This window comes from Natrix helvetica (assembly GCF_964273705.1).
Source record: "Natrix helvetica genome assembly, chromosome: 1".
In the NCBI taxonomy this organism is placed as follows: Eukaryota; Metazoa; Chordata; class Lepidosauria; order Squamata; family Natricidae; genus Natrix; species Natrix helvetica.
Window position 1 is genome coordinate 83,355,145 of NC_138548.1, and position 19,394 is coordinate 83,374,538.

General features: G+C 44.9%; 1 protein-coding gene across 1 annotated transcript in view; it reads right to left on the bottom strand.

Moving 5' to 3' along the window:
- HSD17B12 (hydroxysteroid 17-beta dehydrogenase 12) overlaps positions 1–19,394 on the bottom strand; it is a 78,160-nt gene that overhangs the window by 37,429 nt on the left and 21,337 nt on the right. Inside the window, exon 3 of the mRNA XM_081934144.1 lies at positions 7,407–7,482. Coding sequence (XP_081790270.1) covers positions 7,407–7,482 — 76 coding nt within the window. The remainder of the gene's footprint in view (positions 1–7,406; positions 7,483–19,394) is intronic.

Below are 19,394 nucleotides of genomic sequence, written 5' to 3' on the forward strand. Positions count from 1 at the left end.
TGAATTGCAGCCATTAATTTGTTTAAGTCTTGCTGCAACCGTTGGTCATTTGGGGGAATATGCTCCTGCATCTGACGCAGCCATAGCGATGTGATTCGATTAAAGAACGAAGCCGAGGCTGCTGCCTTAATGGCCCAGGATGCAGCCTGAAAGATCTTCCGCAAGGTAAGCTCCACCTTTTTATCCTCAGCCTTGAGATTATCGGCTATATCCCCTAAGACAAGGGAAGAGGAAGAGGTCAGTACAACCACTGGGGGGTCTATAGCAGGCATTTTCTCACTTTGCCTGCTCGCTGGTGGCTCGCTGCAGGTACAGAGGCTGTCCCCTATCACACGGGAGCTCGAGCCTCAGTCGCAGTCCAAAGGAAACTGCCCGTGCTGCTGCCAGTGCCCCGAAGAGGCGCTGTTCCTCAGCAGCACTCAGCAGGCTCCATGCGGCCCTTAGGGAGCTGAATCAGGCCACCCACCAATGCTTCCGACCCCTTATCTCTAACGGCAAAGATCTACTGCCACTTTCAAAGGAAAGGCCAGGAGAGGTAAGGAGGGGTAAGGATATAAAGGGTCCAGGAAGGAGTTAAATTAGTCCAATCTCAGGAGTGAACAAGAAAGGTGTCTCTCTTGGGCCAGACTTCAATTGAAAATTGGAGCCAGGCACAGGAAGCAGAGAGGAATGGCTTCAAATTTAACTCAGTCTCTGGGCAGATTGGACGTGAGAATAACCCAATCCTGGACCCTTCCACAAGGTCCTACGGAGAATGGAGGGAGTTCAAAAAAATTAATTACCTATTTTCTCCAACAGGGAACATCTACAGGACCCTGATTTCTTCCACAAATGAAAAGAAATTCATGGATGGGTAAACCCCAATACTATCAAACATGCATAAGTTGTGTTCAATCATCTAATTACTTACTGTATTTTTCAGAGTATAAGATGCTCTGAAGTATAAGACGCACCTAGCTTTTAAGGGGGAAAAATCTGCCTCTGTCTCCCAGGAATTTTCCTCCTTGCAGCAAATAGCAAACAGTACAGATGATATACACTGTAGTGTTACATTTCAGACTTTATTTGTATAGATGCTGTTAAAATTGATGTGGCTTTCTGGAAGTATACATTATTCTCTGCTATTTAAAAGAAAATACAATAGCACTGGGCCTCTTCAGAGCAAGCATTTATTTTAAAAGTGTCTTCATTTTGTTAAGTTGTCTAGAACAGTGTTTTTCAACCTTTTTTGGGCAAAGGCACACTTGTTTCATGAAAAAAATCACGAGGCACACCACCATTAGAAAATGTTAAAAAATTTAACTCTGTGCCTATATTGACTATATATAAAGTAATTCTCTTGAATAGGAATCAAATAAACACAAAGAAAGTATTTTATAATTACTTTATTATGAAATAGTAAGTAAACAGAAATATGAAAAATTATAAAATACTTTATTCAGTGCGCAACCTCGGCATCAATCATATTAGCCCAGGCAGGGATCTGCAAAATTGGCTCTTAAGACTGGTGGACTTCAACTCCCAGAATTCTGAGAGTTGAAGTCCACCAAGGGCATCAATCATATTAGCCCAGGCAGGGATCTGCAAAATTGGCTCTTAAGACTGGTGGACTTCAACTCCCAGAATTCTGAGAGTTGAAGTCCACCAAGGGCATCAATCATATTAGCCCAGGCAGGGATCTGCAAAATTGGCTCTTAAGACTGGTGGACTTCAACTCCCAGAATTCTGAGAGTTGAAGTCCACCAGTCTTAAAACAGCCACCTTTGCAGACCTCTGTGTTAGCCCAAAGCCTGGCGCTGGGCGGGCCTTGCTCCCACATTGGTGGAGCCCCAAGAAGCGAGGAGGGAGAAAAAGAGACGGAGGCAAGGAGCTTCTCCCCCCCCTGCAAAAATCTTATCAGGGAGCCGGCGGGCAGTAGCAAATTAGCTAATTTTTGCTGGGAGGAGGCGGGGGGGGGGGGAGCTCCTTAGCCTCCCGTTTCTTTTTCTGCCTCCTCGCTTCTCGTCATTCCACTTGTCAGAAACTTCTCCTGCATCAAATTTGCAACGACCTTATAGAATAACAGAGTTGGAAGGGACCTTGCCCCAAGAAGCGAGGAGCGAGAAAAAGAGACGGAGGCAAGGAGCTCCCCCCCCCGCAAAAATCTTATCAGGGAGCCGGCGGGCAGTAGCAAATTAGCAAATTTTTGCTGGGAGGAGGCGGGGGGGGGGGGAAGCTCCTTAGCCTCCCGTTTCTTTTTCTGCCTCCTCGCTTCTCGTCCCCGCCAGGCGGATCTGATCGGAACGCCCGTGTGCAAGAGGCGAGCCCTTACTTTTATTATTACTTTTATATTTACTCCGTCTCCTCCTGCTCCGGTCCTCCTGGTGACTCGAGTCGCGACGTCGCACACTGTGCTCGGGCAGGAAGGAAGGCTGGAGTCTGGACCAATCACAGTCCGGACATCAGAAAAGTGGAATTTTTTGAATTTTTCAATTTTTCCCACGGCACACCAGGCAACATCTCGCGGCACACTAGTGTGCCGCGGAACAGTGGTTGAAAAACACTGGTCTAGAACAATAATAAATCAGTCTTTAAAAAATAAGTTTAATAATCTGAACATTCTATAGGCATTTATAGTTATTGGCTTACCTCTTTTGCAGCAAGCACCCTGATTAGCACAAGAAAAAAAATCTGCCTCTGCCGCCCAGCAATTTACTGTACTTTTCGGACTGTAAGACATACCAGTGCATAAGATGCACCAAGATTTCGAAGAGGTAAGAAAAAAAGGTTTTTCTCCTTCCCCGCCCCCAGGAGCACTCTGCAGGCTTCAGCAGGCCTGGGGGCAGGCAAAAATGCCCGTTTTTTTTGAAAAATGGGGATGAAATGGGCCATTTTTCACGAACACAGGGGCATTTTTGAATTCCCCCAGCCCTACTGAAGCCTGCAGAGTCCTTCTGGGGGCTGGAGGAAGGCAAATATGCCTCCATTTTGCGAAAAATGGCCTGTTTTTCGCAAAAAGTGGAGCATTTTCCCCTTCCCCCTGCCCTGCTGAAGCCTGCAGAGTGCTTCTGGGTACTGGAGGAATGGAAAAATGCCTCTGTTTTTCGCAAAAATGGGATGCGGGCATGGGGCTTTGGAAGGCCAAAAATGGCTGTATTCAGTGTATAAGACGTACCAACATTTCAATGCTCTTTTAGGGGGAGAAAAGGTGCGTCTTATACTCCAAAAATTACGGTACCTCCATGATCAAACAGCAAGTTTCACTTTCAATTTCAGCACGGGCCTCCCAATCATCAGCTGTTTCAGGCTGTAGGGATTGCCATAGCCTATTGCCGCCTCCGCAAGCCACATTTTTTCCATTTGCTGCAAGGAGGTAAATTGCTAGGAGGCAGAGGCCAAAGAGTGGGGGGCGGTGGGAAGGTGGGGCTACATTCAATGTATAAGGCACACCCAAATTTTCACCCTCTTTTAAGGGGGGAAAAGGTGTGTCTTATATTCCAAAAAATGCAGTATGTTTCAGCATTGTTTAAAATCAGGAAAGCAAAAGCTACTCTGCATTTTCTGTGGACAATATTTTGCACCAATTTACTGCAGTATGGAATACTACCTTACTTTTAGGTAGTCTTAGTGTCTTTGTATATAATCATATCCAAAAGGCATCAATCATTTACTTATTTAATAAACTTGTATGACACCTATATCATAAAGGCAACACTAGGCAGCTACCCAGAAGATGGCAGATAAATCAACACAAAAGCCAAGCCATAAAATAATGTGTAATAGAACAAACCACTTGTCTTTTAGCAAACAAAAACACTGGCAACTTAAGACTTTTCACTTCTTCAGTGTTCTTCTATTAAGAGTAATTTATTTGAGTGATTTACCTATTTGAATTTCTATATAAAAATTCTTTGTTGAGCAGTCTTTAACAACCACATACCCTTCCTGCATATACACATACCTTACTGCCTTGCCAGTATATCTATATGAGTCATATTATAATATCAATATGACACATTTTATTTCTTGTCTAAATATATAAAAAAATTACTCCATTTGCACAGGTATGCTCTATCCAAATTCTACATTACAACTGCACAAAAATTACAGAATGTACCTTGGAGCAAAACCATTGGAACGTCTTATGAACATCTTAGAGCAGTGATTTCCAAACATAGATAAGCTACCCAAAATTGGGTAACACTGGTTTTTCTTTGGATTATGACACACAAACCCATTATCCAAACACAACAGGGACATAAAAAAGGACTTTCTGATAAGCGGTTTGGGTAATGAAAGAAAAGTTTGAGAGGCATCGCTTTAGACTTTACTGCACTGGAAAAACAGATCCGTTTGGGTTTTTTTAAACTGACTTCTTCCATGTGAGGTATTTGTCTTTCCTTGTGGAAACATCAAGATTAACCTTATGCTACCTTGAAGTATTTTTCCTCCTAGCCTTCTATGCCTTTGACACATTTTTCTTATGCAAGCAAAAATTGGATTATTCCAGGAACTGTTTAAAAATACATAGAAAACATACTGCCCAGGATATGATGCAGTTGCAAAGTAGGGAACCATGCTTAATTATTGATATTACAATATATTTAATTTTTACCACTAGCCTGTGATTTGTACAGTATTATTCTACTGTTGGCAAACTGCCAGCTAGGCTCGAAGCAGGAGACAACTGGGGACCCAGCCTGGAATCGCTGCGCAGCTGCAAGCAACATAAGCTTGACCTCCTCCAAGATCCATGAAGCTGGTCTTTCTCAGGGGAAGACAACCAAGTTGGGGAGATTCTTGTAACATAGGTAAAAGGCAATATGTTTTCTCACTTAAGCTATTTATGAGTGGCTCTGGTTGCTTGTGCCTGACATCTATCCGTTCAAATCATTGGTTGTAATGAGAGGGCTGGGGAGATTTGTTCAAATATGTTCATTGACATCCAAGATGATCTGTTATAAAGGGAGCATTCTGACTGGAAAACAGCTGTTTTTATCATCAATGTTTTATCAATATAAGGAGGGGGAGGAAATAAATCCCCTATCTTTTCAACTACTGCAGAAGAGCTGCAGGTAACATTACTTTTACTAAAGAACTTTTCACACATTTGAATGATTTAGCACGAGGAAGATTATATTCCTTTTAAACTTCTTCCACAAGGCTATCATGATGCTGCTCATGTCTGAGTGTGTTCCTCATGCTTATGATAATGAGGGCTATTTTTAGCCTTGTTGAAAGGCAGACACCTGCCCAGAGGTTCCTGTATGAATTGTACCGCATACACACTCTTGTGGATAGCTAAGCTCTGTTTTGAACCTTGGATGCATATGATGATTTTAGTAATGTGTTCAATTTTTATTTTTATTTTGTAATAGCTGATTTCTGAAGTTGCATCTAGAAAGAGTTTTGACATAAAAACTCTGATAATTCAGAGATACTGTGCATAGGAAAGCCAACTACTCTAAATCAAGTACAAATAAGTGTTGAATTGCTCTTTTAGCTGTAAATGCTGTTTTGCAGTTCTTCCAGATTCTATGGAAGACCAGATAATCATGTCTAAAAGTGTCTCATTGTTGAGTTTTTGAAATCATTTTAGGCTGATTGTATCTTTGTCAGAAAAGTGATCTTGCTTTTCATACACTGGTGCAAATGTATATCCATACACTGGTGCAAATGTATATTTCCCAAATGTGTTGGACTTTAACTTCAATGGTTTTAACTGATATTCCTATGAGAAGAATGAAGTGGCATCCAAACTGGATAACTATAAAAAGCTGGGGCTACCTGTGACAAAGGGTTTCCTGCCTAGGCAGGGGGTTGGACTAGAAGACCTCCAAGGTCCCTTCCAACTCTACTATTGTATTGTATTGTAAATGTAACCAAATACCATTTTATTTACACTATACTTATCCTCCTCCATACAGAATTGAAGATAGCACTCAAATATCACTGTAAAGAAACAAAATTTAGTCAAGCACTTCAACTCAAATACAGGTAGTCCTAGACTTACAACAGTTCCTTTAGTGACTGTTCAAAGTTACAACATCACTGAAAAAAATGACTTATGACCCTTTTTTCACACTTATGACCATTGTAGCATCCCCATGGGCACATGATTTACATTCGGATACTTGACAACTGACTCACATTTATGATGGTCATAGTGTCCCAGAGTCATGTGATCGTTTTTTGCAATACTCTGACAAGCAAAGTCAAGGGGAAAGCCAGATTCATTTAACAATTGTGTTACTAATTTAACAACCGCAGTGATTCACTTAACAAACATGGCAAGAAAAGTCATAAAATTCTTGCACAAATTTCTCACTTAACATAAATTTCGGGCTCAGTTGTGGTCGTAAGTTGAGGACTACCTGTATATCCGATTCTTCTTAAATTGTAAAATACGTGTGGTAAATAAAAATTGGTAAATAAAAATGGAACATACTACAGGTAAACTTACAGCTGGACACTTAACGACCATTAGAAATTATGACAAATCTCCTCAGAGGTACTTACAACTCATTTTCAAAGTTACAATGGCAACCCATGTTCACGTAATCACATTCTGAGTACTTGGCAAAACTTTACAGCTGTTTACGCTGTCCCAGGGTCACATGACCATGATTTGCAACTTTTTAATAGGTTCTGACATTTACTTCTGGTTGTTGGCAAAAAGTGCCCATTAGGGAAAATGGATTCACTTAACGACTGCCACATGAAATGTAAAGAATTTAATCTGGCCATGTGATACCTTGATTGCCAACCATAATTCCAAGATCAGTTATTGTTGTTAAGAAGTCAAGGTATGTATTAGGTATGTTTGCCGCCTTGAGTTATCTATAAAGATAATAAAGGCAAAACAAAAGAAATCTTAAATAAATTTAAATATCACCCAGGTTACCAGAGATATGGCACATATGCTTGGGGCCACTTCACTGTAGGAGAAAAAAGGCTACTGTGGTACAATATATTTCTGTCTCTGGTGCCCATAACGTAGACATCACTACCATCTGGGGGAGGAACTTCTATGATGTGACCAGCAGGAAGGAAGCTACCACAAAAGACCTACCTAACCCAGACTGCATCTTTGCTCTCTTGCCTCACCCTTCCTGCCTGTGACTGGTAAATAACTAACTCTTTCCTTCTAGCCAAAAGAGGTGGAGGTAGCTCTTTCTTGTAAGCTCTATGTTGTGGTGACAAAAATTTGATTTCATAAAAACTAAATATGGTCATGCATGATTAGTACTTGGACAGAAGACTACCAGAAAATTCAACAGTGTCTAAAACAAAAGAATGCTGGAATAAAGCAATAGCAAAATACTTCTGTTTTTAAGAAAACTATATGAACATTCTCTCAAAATCACTAGGAGTCACATTCAAAAAAATCTTTTTACTGATCAAGAAAAATCAAGAAAAATACTCACCTATTTCTTTGGCAGTCTTATCCAGTTTTTCTTGAGATCTGCTGATAAGAACCACTTTCATTCCTTTTTTTGCTAACTGAGAAAATAAAATAAAAAATTACAAAAAGATTAATTCCAATTCTGTACAAGCTCAGAATCATTATTAAGAATTGCAACTGTGGAGACTTCCGGTTCCGGCTGCTGATCGCGACGGGCAGGCTCTGCTCGCCCCGCGCTCTTCTGGTGGGCTTCCCATTATTTGGGGGGCACAGGATGCCATGGAGGGGCTCCTGCCGAAGGGGCGGCGTAGCGGGGGATCCCCTGAGTCGGCGGCGGCCGGGGGGGCTCCCCGCATCGCCCTAGGCACCGGGAGGCATGATGGGGAGGCGCTGCGCCGTCTTCGTGAGGAGGCAGCTAGAAGAACGCACGATCTGAAGGACGCAGTTGCTGTGCGGTGAGGTGGAAACTTCCCCCCGTTCCCTTGCTTGCTCGAAAAAGAAAAAAAAATTGCCAGCTGCTTTTAGAGTCATTTTCAACTCGCCTTGGAGAAGCGTGACTGGAGGGAGGGGGATTCCCCCCCCCCTCGGACAGGCGGCTATAAACGGTTTTGCTCTCTGCTCTAGAGGAGGAGGAAGGGGGAGAGCCAAATAATGAATTCACGCTCATAACAAAGGCGGATTTTGGATTGTAATTTTATAAATAAGGTGATGATCTGAAAACTTTGGAAACTTTGAAAACTTTTTGCTATGCCTTTCAACTCCGAAGCTGGCAGGGCAAGATGGCACACTTCCGTCGTCCTCACAGACACTGAAATTTGACTCCACCCATAGAACTTCAGGCATCTTGTCTTTGTCTCCGTGACACTCAGATAAATCTCTTGTTATATTGGACTCCGCTTGGAACAAAGGATTTTATTACTCTATTGCCAGAAGCTATACTTAGAAAGAGCTCCCTTCTGCTTGGACTCCTTGCCTCCTAATCTCTCTTGGCGGTTTTCCTCTCTAATTGTTTCCTCTCTGTATTGACTTTGTACTTTTTCTGCTCATCACAATGCCACCTAAAAGACCACCCCCGGGGAAGCCGGGCTTTGCTGTCTCCGCCCCGACATCTACAGTATCCAGTCCCAGTAGACAACAGACCCTAACCTCCCTGTTACAGCCTAAACCTTCTGAGACGGATTTCCAGCAGATGTTTCAACAAATCTTAAAGGGACAGGAGGACATGAAAACGGAATTTGAAAGAATGTCCTTTTTCCTTAAGTTTCAAAATGTGGTTGAGGTGGATAATGAAGATTTAAGGGACATCATGACAAACCTTTTGGCTGAATATATTCAAAAAGAAAAACAACAGATGGGGTGGGACTTGGATCTGGTTTATAAACTCAGCATACGCTAGAACACAAATGTTCCAAGGGAGGTACACATTAAATTTCTTAGAAAGACTACAAGAGATGAAATTCTGAGTGCACAAAGGGGGCAAGCTTTGAAATATCAAGATAGAGAAATAACCATTCTGAAACAGATCCCTAAGAAGGTGAGAGAGAAAAGAAAAAGCTATTCGCAATTAGCGAAGAAGTTATACCAGAAGGGGGTGTGGTTCAGATGGTTGATGCCTGAAGGCATGTTAATATTCTGGGAGGATACAAGAGTTAGAATTAACACAACCACAGAGGCTCAGGCCTTTATGGAAAAAAATAAAGTACTCCCAGATAAATTCAATGATTCTACACCAGACCTACAGGACACAGGAGGGGCCGGAGCCCTGCTGGCGGGGGGAGAAGGGGCAATACCAAGAAAACTCAGATCACAAAAATGAGTAAGAAAATCTGCTTGATATAAATTGATTGAAATTATTATTTGAATTTACATGCTGACAAAATATTACTATCTGGTACTAAACTGATTTATGTATAAATGGAAATTATGAGCACGGGGGGTGGGGACACCTCCTACATATTGTGACTGCCAAAATTTGTAACTTATTCCACCACCCCTTTCTTTTTTATTTTTTTTAAAACCAATAAAACTTTGTTTTTAAAAAAAAAAAGAATTGCAACTGTGGAGTTGATTCCAAAGATTCTGCCAGAAGAAAATTTTAGTACCCACCTAATTCCAAATAAGTGTCTCAAATAGAAAAAAAGGCATTTTATATACAGATAGTCTTTGACTTATAACAGATTGCTTAGCAATCATTTAAAATTAGGAAAAGGGGCTTAGGCAAAACAGCGAAGGACCGGCCTGCGGTGCCTCTGCCAGCAAAAACGGGCTCCCAATCTCCGTTTTCGGCTGGGATGGCCTCCTGCAACCCTCTGCCAGCAAAAATGGAGATTGGGAGGGCTGCACACTTACTGAAATAAATTCTCCTATTTTAAAAAAACTGAAAGAGGTTTAGGTAACTGAAACATAGGAATTTCTGTTTTGGAGATTACTATTTTTTTTATAGAAGTAGGGAAAAGTTTAGCTAGCAAATTGTGTCAATGTTTTTAATTTCTTTTTACACTGAGTGTAGCTGAAACAAACCTAGGATTCTTCTCCACACAATCTAGGAAATGGATTTTCATCTTAACCTTTTATTTTCAGGCTTATGATACAAAATCTAACACAATTTTCAACCCCTCAGCAAAGTTCAGAACTCCAGATTCATCAAAAGAAAACTGCTATGTCAGGAATATGTCCATTAGGATATTGGAAGGGGCGCAAGCCCTAGAGACAGTTAGCTATGCTTAATAAGTTTCATAACCACATTGAAATGGACATATAGAGTGGGCAGACAGAGAATAAATAATTTTGTAAACTGAACTTGATATTGTTGGGATGTGATAAAATGAATAAAATCCTCTAATGTTTACCAGAGAATGGGAAACAAGGATGCAGAAAAGGCACTTTTGCAGCTTTGCCAGTCCAGAGACTGGCAGTAGACATCCGGGGGCCTGTTAACTTCAACCACTTTGAAGAGAGCAATATGTATTGTGGATTATGCTATTACCCTATTTTTAAAAAATATATATCTGAAAACCCAACTTTTCCTCAGGTCGTTGGGAAGCACTTTTCACACTTGTATATATTGGCAGAACATTTTCTTCCACAACACACACTGCTTCCACCCTACACACGTTTTGGTTTTATTGATTTGAATGTTCTACACACCCTGGACTCATTTGGAGTTAGGCAAACTTTTAGATTAAATTGATGAATGGATGGAGGTTAATCTGGATTAACGCAAATTGTAAATCAAGTCTTGATTGAGTTGTTTACCAGGACAGGATAGCTGTTGGAATCATGATAGATATAGCAATTACTTTTTTGTAAAGGGCAATGGAGAAGTTATAGGCCACCCACAGTATGGAATATTCTCATTTCAGACCCTTACCTTCTCCAAACAATTCGCATAATTGTTGAGAAGTTAAATGGAACATTTGGGGCCAAGAAAAATCCAATAACTGGAGTTTGATAGTGCTAGATTTCTTGTTTTCTTTAGTTGGGATTTTGCTTTTCAAATCAAAGTATGGCAGAAATGTCTGAAGGCACTGGAACTGATGCATTATCAAGTGAGAAAGAAAACATAAGCAGGCTGGACTTTTTAAAGCAGTATAGGAATTGGTATAAGGAAGGATTCACTGGAGAAGAGCCTAATGCTGGGAAAGATTGAGGACAAAAGAAGGGGATGACAGAGAATGAGGTGGCTGGATGGAGTCATGAAGCAATCAGTGTGAGCTTAAATGGACTCCAGAGGATGGTACAGGACAGGAAGGTCTGGAGGAACATTGTCTATGGGGTCGTGATGGATCAGACATGACTTCACAACTAACAACATTAAAACTAGTAACTTGAATTACCATTCAAGTATCGGTTTCTAAGTGTGGTCTGATTAGCACATCTTGGCAGCATACTATGCTAATATAAACACAAAACTTTAACACATACCAGTAATTAATTTCAAAACTGTCATGTTATGGAATATAAAATTCATTTGAGTAAAAAAGATTATAAGTAAAAACTCTAGGGCCCCATTGTAACTCAGAATGTAGGTAACTGACCTACAACACTCTTATGATATATCCTTATTGCCCAATTTGGCTGGGAGAGAGAGACTGTTCTGGGAAGGATGAGTGGATAATGTCAGGAGTGGATGCCAACAGTATATATTCCCAACAGGGTCACCTAAGGCGTGAAGGTCGTCCCAACTGCTCAGGTAAAGCAAGAAGACATTTATAGTGGATAGCAGCTATATATAAAGCATCGGTCTCCGCAATCACTTTAGTGATGATAGCAAAGACATTGTTTTATACTGTGCGGGAGAAGGCAGTCATAAACCACTCCTGTATTTTTACCAAGAAAACCACATGGATGGAAAATATCAATTGACTGAGGACATAATGAGCCTCTCAGGTCAGATGGCATTCAAAAAGCTACCGAAGAGATGCTGAAGATCTTTTGGAGTGCGCTAACAGTGTTTATGACATAGCTAGATTAAGTCTTTGGGACATTTAGTTGCTGATGCTGCCAAAGGAAAAGAAAATCAATGGCTGCGAAGATAGAATTATATCAGGAACACGGAACATAAGAAGCATGAATATGAGTAAGTTCCATAAAGTGAAAGATGAAAGAACTACAAATTGATATCTAAGGCATCAGTGAATTGTGATGGATCCAGATTGCATATTTTATTCAGAATATCACACTGTTTACTACTCAAAAATGAAAAAAAAAACCTAACCCTAACCCTAGGACTGTTCCTATTACTTTGGACTCTGGTTAATGGAAATCCTTTACAGATAAGTTTCCAAAGGATTTTGGAACTAAGCATGTGAGGACACATGACTGGCATGTCATTGCCTGTATTTGCACCATTTAAAGAGAAATCTTGCAGCCAAACTTCTGCATGTGTGCACATGTGCCTGATTCAGGTCAACATACCAAGTTAGAAAGAAACTCTCATGGAGAAATCTATGTGATTGTTAACAGTTTGTACCAACATGACAGCACACAATCAATTACAAGAAAAATAATATTGATCAGATGTGTATACAATAAATAAGAATACCATTTTCAAAATTTATATGCAAAACAGATTCAAGATATAATAAATTAATTGAAAAAATTTCAATTCTGTCGAGATTTGAGGTGGGCCAAAGGCAATACACAACATAGTAGCCATATCTTTCATGAGTACAAATTTCTGTGTACTGTCAGTCACCTGTTCATACAAGACCTGACTTATGTAACCTAAATTTATACTAGGAAAGACCGTTGGCTTACCTGAATGGCCGTTCTCTGGGCGCTGCGGGAGTGTCCAAGAATGGGTTAACTTTAGCTTGCTGCCCAAGGACTGAGTTTAAATCTTTAGTGTAGCCATGCCTCCAGTTCCCCCTGGAGGTCAGTTTGAAAAACGAAGAGACGTAACCTGGAAGGATGTCGTTAGAAAGTGGACTATGTCCTCAGGAGTGGTAACTCGGGGTCCACTAGACTACCCCAGGGCGGGGTTGGACACTCCCGCAGCGCCCAGAGAATGACCATTCAGGTAAGCTAATGGTCTTTCTCCTAGGCACTGCTTGGCGTGTCCAAGCATGGGACATACCCAAGCTATGTAGTCCCAGGGTGGGAAGAAGATAAGTCCCGTTGTTCCGGAACCGCGAGGACCTCCTGTAAGACTCTCCTCCCAAAGGAGGCTTCAGCAGCTGCGAATGAGTCCAGTTTATAATTGCGAATAAATGGAGACGGTGATGACCAAATTGCAGCCCTACATATTTCCTTGATGGGCGCCTGGGTTACCCAAGCAGCTGAGGTTGCGGCACTCGTGTAATGAGCGGTTATGCGAGGAGGAACCAGTCAGGTCTGATGCTCGTAGGCCAACTTTATGCAGGTGCGCAGCCAATGTCTGATAGTCAAGGAAGAAACCTTCCTGCCCATCGAGGCGGGCTGGAAAGAAACAAAGAAGGATTCAGACCTGCGGAAGCATGCCGTCCTCTTCTTGTATATATGTACTGTCTGGCAGACGTCCAACTTGTGCCAAACATGCTCCCTGGGATGCGGTCAAAAATCAGGGAGAATCACCTCCTGCGGACCTGTGAAACAAGGTGTTGATTTTTCAAAGGAAGAAGGGGTCGAGCCGAAGAATGACCCTATCCGGTGCATGACATAGAGGTCCTCTCTTATCAATAGAGCCGCCAGTTCGGAAATTCTGCGAGCCAAAGTGATGGCAATTAGAAAAGCAGTCTTAAATGACAAGTGTCGCATGGTGATGGAATGAATCGGTTCGAATGGAGTTGAGATCAAGGTCTGCAGCATAACTGCCAAGTCTCACGTCGGGTACCGGTGAACCATTGGGGGGCATAGGTTGGTAGCTCCCTTCAGGAAGCTACGAACCCTGGGATGTCTGCTGAGTGGTATAGTGTCTTCTCTGGACAAAATGATGGCCAAGGCCGCTGTCTGTTGGGGGCCTTTGTCTGATTGGACCTTTGTCCAATCCGTCCTGGAGAAATTCAAGGACTTGCCGTATGGTTGTTGTGGTGGCGGTGATATGATGCGACCAACACCAATATGAGAAAGCAGTCCAAGTTGCATCATAGATGCACACCGTGGAAGGCCGTCTGGATGCCTAAATGGTGAGGATGACCTTGTCTGAGAAGTTGTCCTGCCTCAGGAGGTCCCCCTCAAGTGCCAGATGGCCAACTGGAGCCACTGAGGGTCTGGGTGAGGGATGGCCCCCTGGCTGAAGGAGATCTGCTCCTGTGGAATGCGCCAGTGTTTGGTCACTGAACCAGTATCGCCTCAGCCAATGCAGTGTGACCAACAGTACTTCCGCACCCTCTAACAGGATCTTCTTGATCACTTGGGGGATGAGGTTGAGAGGCAGAAAGGCATAAAGAAGTCCGGGAGGCCAGCGGCATCAAAGGGCATCCATCCCTTCAGCTCCGGGGCACTGGTATTGCGAGAAGAACCGGGGGAGATGCATGTTCGTCGGACTGGCAAAGAGGTCTACCATTGGAAGGCCGAATCTCTCAGATAGCTGATGAAAAAGAGATGGATGAAGATGCCATTCTGAGTTGCTGATTGTAGTTCTGCTCAGCCAGTCTGCAGTCATCCTCCCCCGATATGTGATCCGCCCTCAGAGACTCGAGGTGGGACTCGGCCCAACGCCCGAGGGCCTCTGCTCCAACATCAGGGCCTTCGAATGAGTCCCGCCCTGATGGTTTATGTACGCCTTGGTGGTGATGTTGTCCGTCAGTATTAGAACGTGCGCACCCTCGACATGCTAACAGAAGTGTCAGAGGGCCAGCTTGGCCACCCTGAGCTCCAGCCAATTTATGATGTGGGTGAGCTCCGCTGGCGACCACCTGCCTTGCGTCATGTGTGTCTGAAGATAAGCACCCCAGCCGTACAGGCTGGCATCCGTCATTATAATAAGCCACTCCGGATCCTTGAAAAGGGAACCCTTTTTCAGCGCCAGCAACTGCCACCAACTGAGCAACCGGATGACTCTCGGAGGTATATTCACTACTTTCTTGGAGTTGCTGGCTTTGTGTCGTTGAACTGGAAGCAGGAACCACTGAAGTTCCTGTGCATGCAGTCGGGCCCAGGGAACTACCGCAATGCATGAGATCAGTTTTCCCAGTAGTTGGGATAGTCACGATAGAGGCTGACCTAGATGTCCTGATTTGTCCCACAAGGGAGATAATGCTGTCTGCTCACTGCTGCATGAGGAAGACCTTGCAGGTGCTGGAGTCGATCACCGTGCCCAGATGCTGAACTCTGGAGGTTGGTGTCAGGTGACTCTTTTCCCGATTGATGAGAAGCCGTGTTGTTCGAGAGTGCGAATGGTGAGGCTGAGGTCTCGATGTGCTTGTGGAATCAACGGCGACAGGAGGAGGATATCGTCCAGGTAGCAGACGAGTCATACATGATGAGATCGAAGATGTGCTGTGACTGCAGCCAGAAGCTTTGTAAACGTCCTTGGGGCCGATGAGAGGCCGAAGGAAAGAGCCTTGTACTGGTAATGATGGTCTGCACATTGGAATCTCAAGAATCTGTGATGCGCTGGGTGAATGGGAACATGCAGGTACGCCTCCTTCAGGTTGATTGATGTCATGAGATTGTTTTGCCTGATGCAACTCAATATGGTTTGGAATGATTGCATCTTGAAGCGCTTGTACGTTAGGTGGATGTTGAGTTTCTTGAGGTCCAGTATTGCTCTCACCCCCCCCCCCCCCGATGCCTTGGGGACTAGGAAGACTATCAAGTAAAACCCTCTGCCCTCCTGACCCAGGGGTACCTGCTCTATGGCCGCTATGTCCAGCAAATGTCTGATCTCCACCTGCATCAACTGGCGCTTGAGGGACGATTTGGGAAGAGAGCGGGCAAATGTCCGCAGGGGCATCGAGAGGAATTCTAGGGTCAGACTGTACCGAACCGTGTTCCGAACCCAAATGTCTGTCATTGTCTCCTCCCTTGGTCGGCATATAACTGTAGCCTGCCCCCAATGGGAGGGGTCCGGTGATGGTCACTTGGTCCGCTGAAAGGAACGGTTGGAACCCCCCCCCCTCAAAATGCCCTGCGGTTCCCCTGCTGTCTATTCCTATCTCTGAAGAAAGACCTTTCCTGGAATCGGTCCTGCAACTGAGTAAAAGGCCTGGTGTATCCCCCCAGAGGTAGACGGCGGTCTGCACTCCGAAAGGACTGTTTGCAAAAGAACTGATGACCCTTACGGTCCGGCTTCTTGGTGACAGCTGGTAGGACCTTGTGCTTGTCCTTGGACTCGATTAATACTGAGTCCAAAGCCTCCCCGAAAAGCTTGCCGCCCTTGAAGGGAGCCGAAGCTAACTTCCATTTTGCCTTCATGTCCGCTTGCCAGTGGTGGAGCCACAGCAGCCAGTGAGAGGTAACATTGGACGCAAGAGCTCTAGTGGAGAATTTAGTGGCGTTAAGGGAAGTGTCATCTGAATACTCTACTACTGCTATTATCTTATTAACATCCTGGCGAGATCTAGTGTCGCCTGCTGGGAGATTGGACAGTAACTTACACAGCCAAAATAAAGCTGCCCTACTGAAATAGCAACAGGAGGAGGAGGCCTTCATGGCCCATGCTGTGGCCATGTGAATCTTATGACAGCCCTTCTCTGCCTTCTTGTCCGCAGCTTTGAGTCCTTCCAGCAGATCAGCTGGAAGAACTGAGTTCGAGGTTAGGGCCCTATGGCATCATCTACTTGAGGAAACTTCAGGTGATCCTCCATGCCAGCCTCCATTGAGTAGAGCTTCTTATCCACCCACTGGGATTAGCTATTGACCCTGGCTGAGGCCATTGGCGCTGGTCAACATCCAGGAAGAGTTGGGGAGCCAGCACCAAATCCTGAGGAACGGTGGTCTCCTTGAAAAGGCCTGCACCTGGATCCTGAGATCCCTGGTCAGAGGAACCTATTTCCAATTGGGCGGGAAGTCCCATCTGAATGGATGAAGCCCTAGCCTTGGTAAGAATGGCCCAAAACATAGAGGGCTTGAACAGCCTAGAAAATGTAGGAATATCGGGGGCCGGATTCTCATCTTCTGACAAGTCAGGCGCATCCTGAACCCCCTCCTCAGTATCAGACGCTTCGCTGACAGCCGAGGAGATGGGGGGAGACTCCGCCCGATTGACCTTGGGAGGGGAGGGGCCCTCACTTTGGTTCTGGTTCGGCCTGGAAAAGGCAATGTGAACCCCAGTTGCATGATGCCATCCATGATACCCTGATATATGGCCTTTGCAACCACCTCCCTCATTGCTGGGGACAAATCAGCAGTGGGATCTTGATTCTGAGGCAAAGATCTAGAACCTGGGCCGGGAGGAGGGAGTTCCTCCTCCAGCAGAGACCTGACTTCTTCCCTGTACTCCTCCAGAGATGAGGCTAGGGACCTGGGAGATGCCCTAGAGCAGTGGTCAGCAAGCCGCGGCTCGCGAGCCACACGCAGCTCTTTACACATTTTAATGTGGCTCTTCTGTGTGCCGGGCGCCCGCTCCCCTCCCTCCTCTCGGGCACTTCAAAACAAGCGCCCCTTTCCCTTTTTTCTTTTCGACCCACAATGATTAGGGAGGATCCTGAAGTCGGGCGGGGACGAGAAGCGAGGAGGCAGAAAAAGAAACAGAGGCTAAGGAGCTTCCCCCCCCCCGCCCCCTCCCAGCAAAAATCTAACCGGGGAGCCGGGCGGGCAGTAGCAAATTAGCCGATCACGCCACGTGGAGGATCCTGAAGTCGGGCGGGGACGAGAAGCGAGGAGGCAGAAAAAGAAACGGAGGCTAAGGAACTTCCCCCCCCGCCCCCTCCCAGCAAAAATCTAACCGGGGAGCCGGGCGGGCAGTAGCAAATTAGCCGATCACGCCGCATGGAGGATCCTGAAGTCGGGCGGGGACGAGAAGCGAGGAGGCAGAAAAAGAAACGGAGGCTAAGGAGCTCCCCCCCCCCCGCCTCCTCCCAGCAAAAATCTAACCGGGGAGCCGGGCGGGCAGTAGCAAATTAGCCGATCACGCCGCGTGCATGATCGGCTAATTTGCTACTGCCCGCCCGGCTCCCCGGTTAGATTTTTGCTGGGAGGGGGCGGGGGGGAAGCTCCTTGGCCTCCGTCTCTTTTTCTCCCTCCTCGCTTCTTGGGGCTCCACCAATGGGGGAGTTTTAAGAGGTAACAATTGGCTGTTTTAAGACTGGTGGACTTCAATTCTCAGAATTCTGGGAGTTGAAGTCCACCAGTCTTAAGAGCCAATTTTGCAGATCCCTGGGCTAATATGATTGATGCCCTTGGTGGACTTCAATTCTCAGAATTCTGGGAGTTGAAGTCCACAAGTCTTCAAGCTGTCAGGTTTGAAGACCCTGGGGTTTTTTTTTCTAAAGGGTTGGGGGTGCGAGGGTCTTGCAACTTGACAGCTTTAAGACTTGCATGCTTCAATGCCAGAGTTCCTGAGCCAACATGACTGGAGGACGAATTCTGGGAGTTGAAGTCCACAAGTCTTAAAGCTGTCAGGTTTGAAGACCCCTTGGGGTTTTTTCCTAAAGGGTTAGGGATGCAAGGATCTTGCAACTTGACAGCTTTAAAACTTGCGTGCTTCAAATGTCAGAGTTTATTGAAACTAAAAACAGTGTACCATCCTATTTATTTTCGGTTTTAAAAATGTGGCTCTCAAAATAAATTTCAATTGTGGTTTTGGCGAGATTTGGCTCAGTTGAAAAAAAAGGTTGCCCACCACTGCCCTAGAGGGATTTGGAGAGAACCCAAAGTTTCCCTCCTCCACTAACGATGGAACCTCCTCTGGGGGAGGATCCAAGATGGCGGAGACAGGAGGAACCTCAGCAGGTGGAGGGTGTTCCTTGTCGGGCCCCTGGGTACCCTGAGCCCTCTGGAATTGCTTTTCTAGGGCTCTCTGGTTCCTCTCTGCCAGCCTCTCTTCTGCCCTGGACACCTTCTTTGGTTTTGGCTGTTTGCCCTTTGTAGGGCATGCTGCACTGACACACTTGGCTGCAGGATTGGGTTTGCTGTGCTTGCTGGGAGGCCCTGCCTTATCCTTAGATTTGTCCACAGTCTTGCTGGCCATCTTTGAACTTCCAGCCCCAGCCTTTGTTATGCAAGGAGGTCACCTAAGCAGATGAAAGTTGGACCCCAGTTGAATTGGAGAACTGAGTCAATGGCCCAGGCAGGGAATGCAGCGATGAAGTTTTGACGCCAAATTGGAAGGTTCCTGGGCGCCCACAGATCTGCGCTGTTAGAAAAGCAGGGAATGACCTGGGAAGGCAAAACTCCCTGGAGCCGCTAATTTGTTCTTCCTGGGGAGGGGGAGGCCAGCCTGGCAACCCAGAGCGAGGCCACACGATTAACACCCCTCCCAGCAGCAATCTGCAAAGGACCAGGCTGCGGCACTGTGAAAAATGGCTTGATTTTAAAAGTGCACCTTTTTTACTGTTCCAAAATGGCCGCCGCAAGCATGGAATGGCACCAGGGCTGCTGTCGGCAATCCGGGAGGCTCAGAGAACCTCCGGGGCTACAAAGAGTC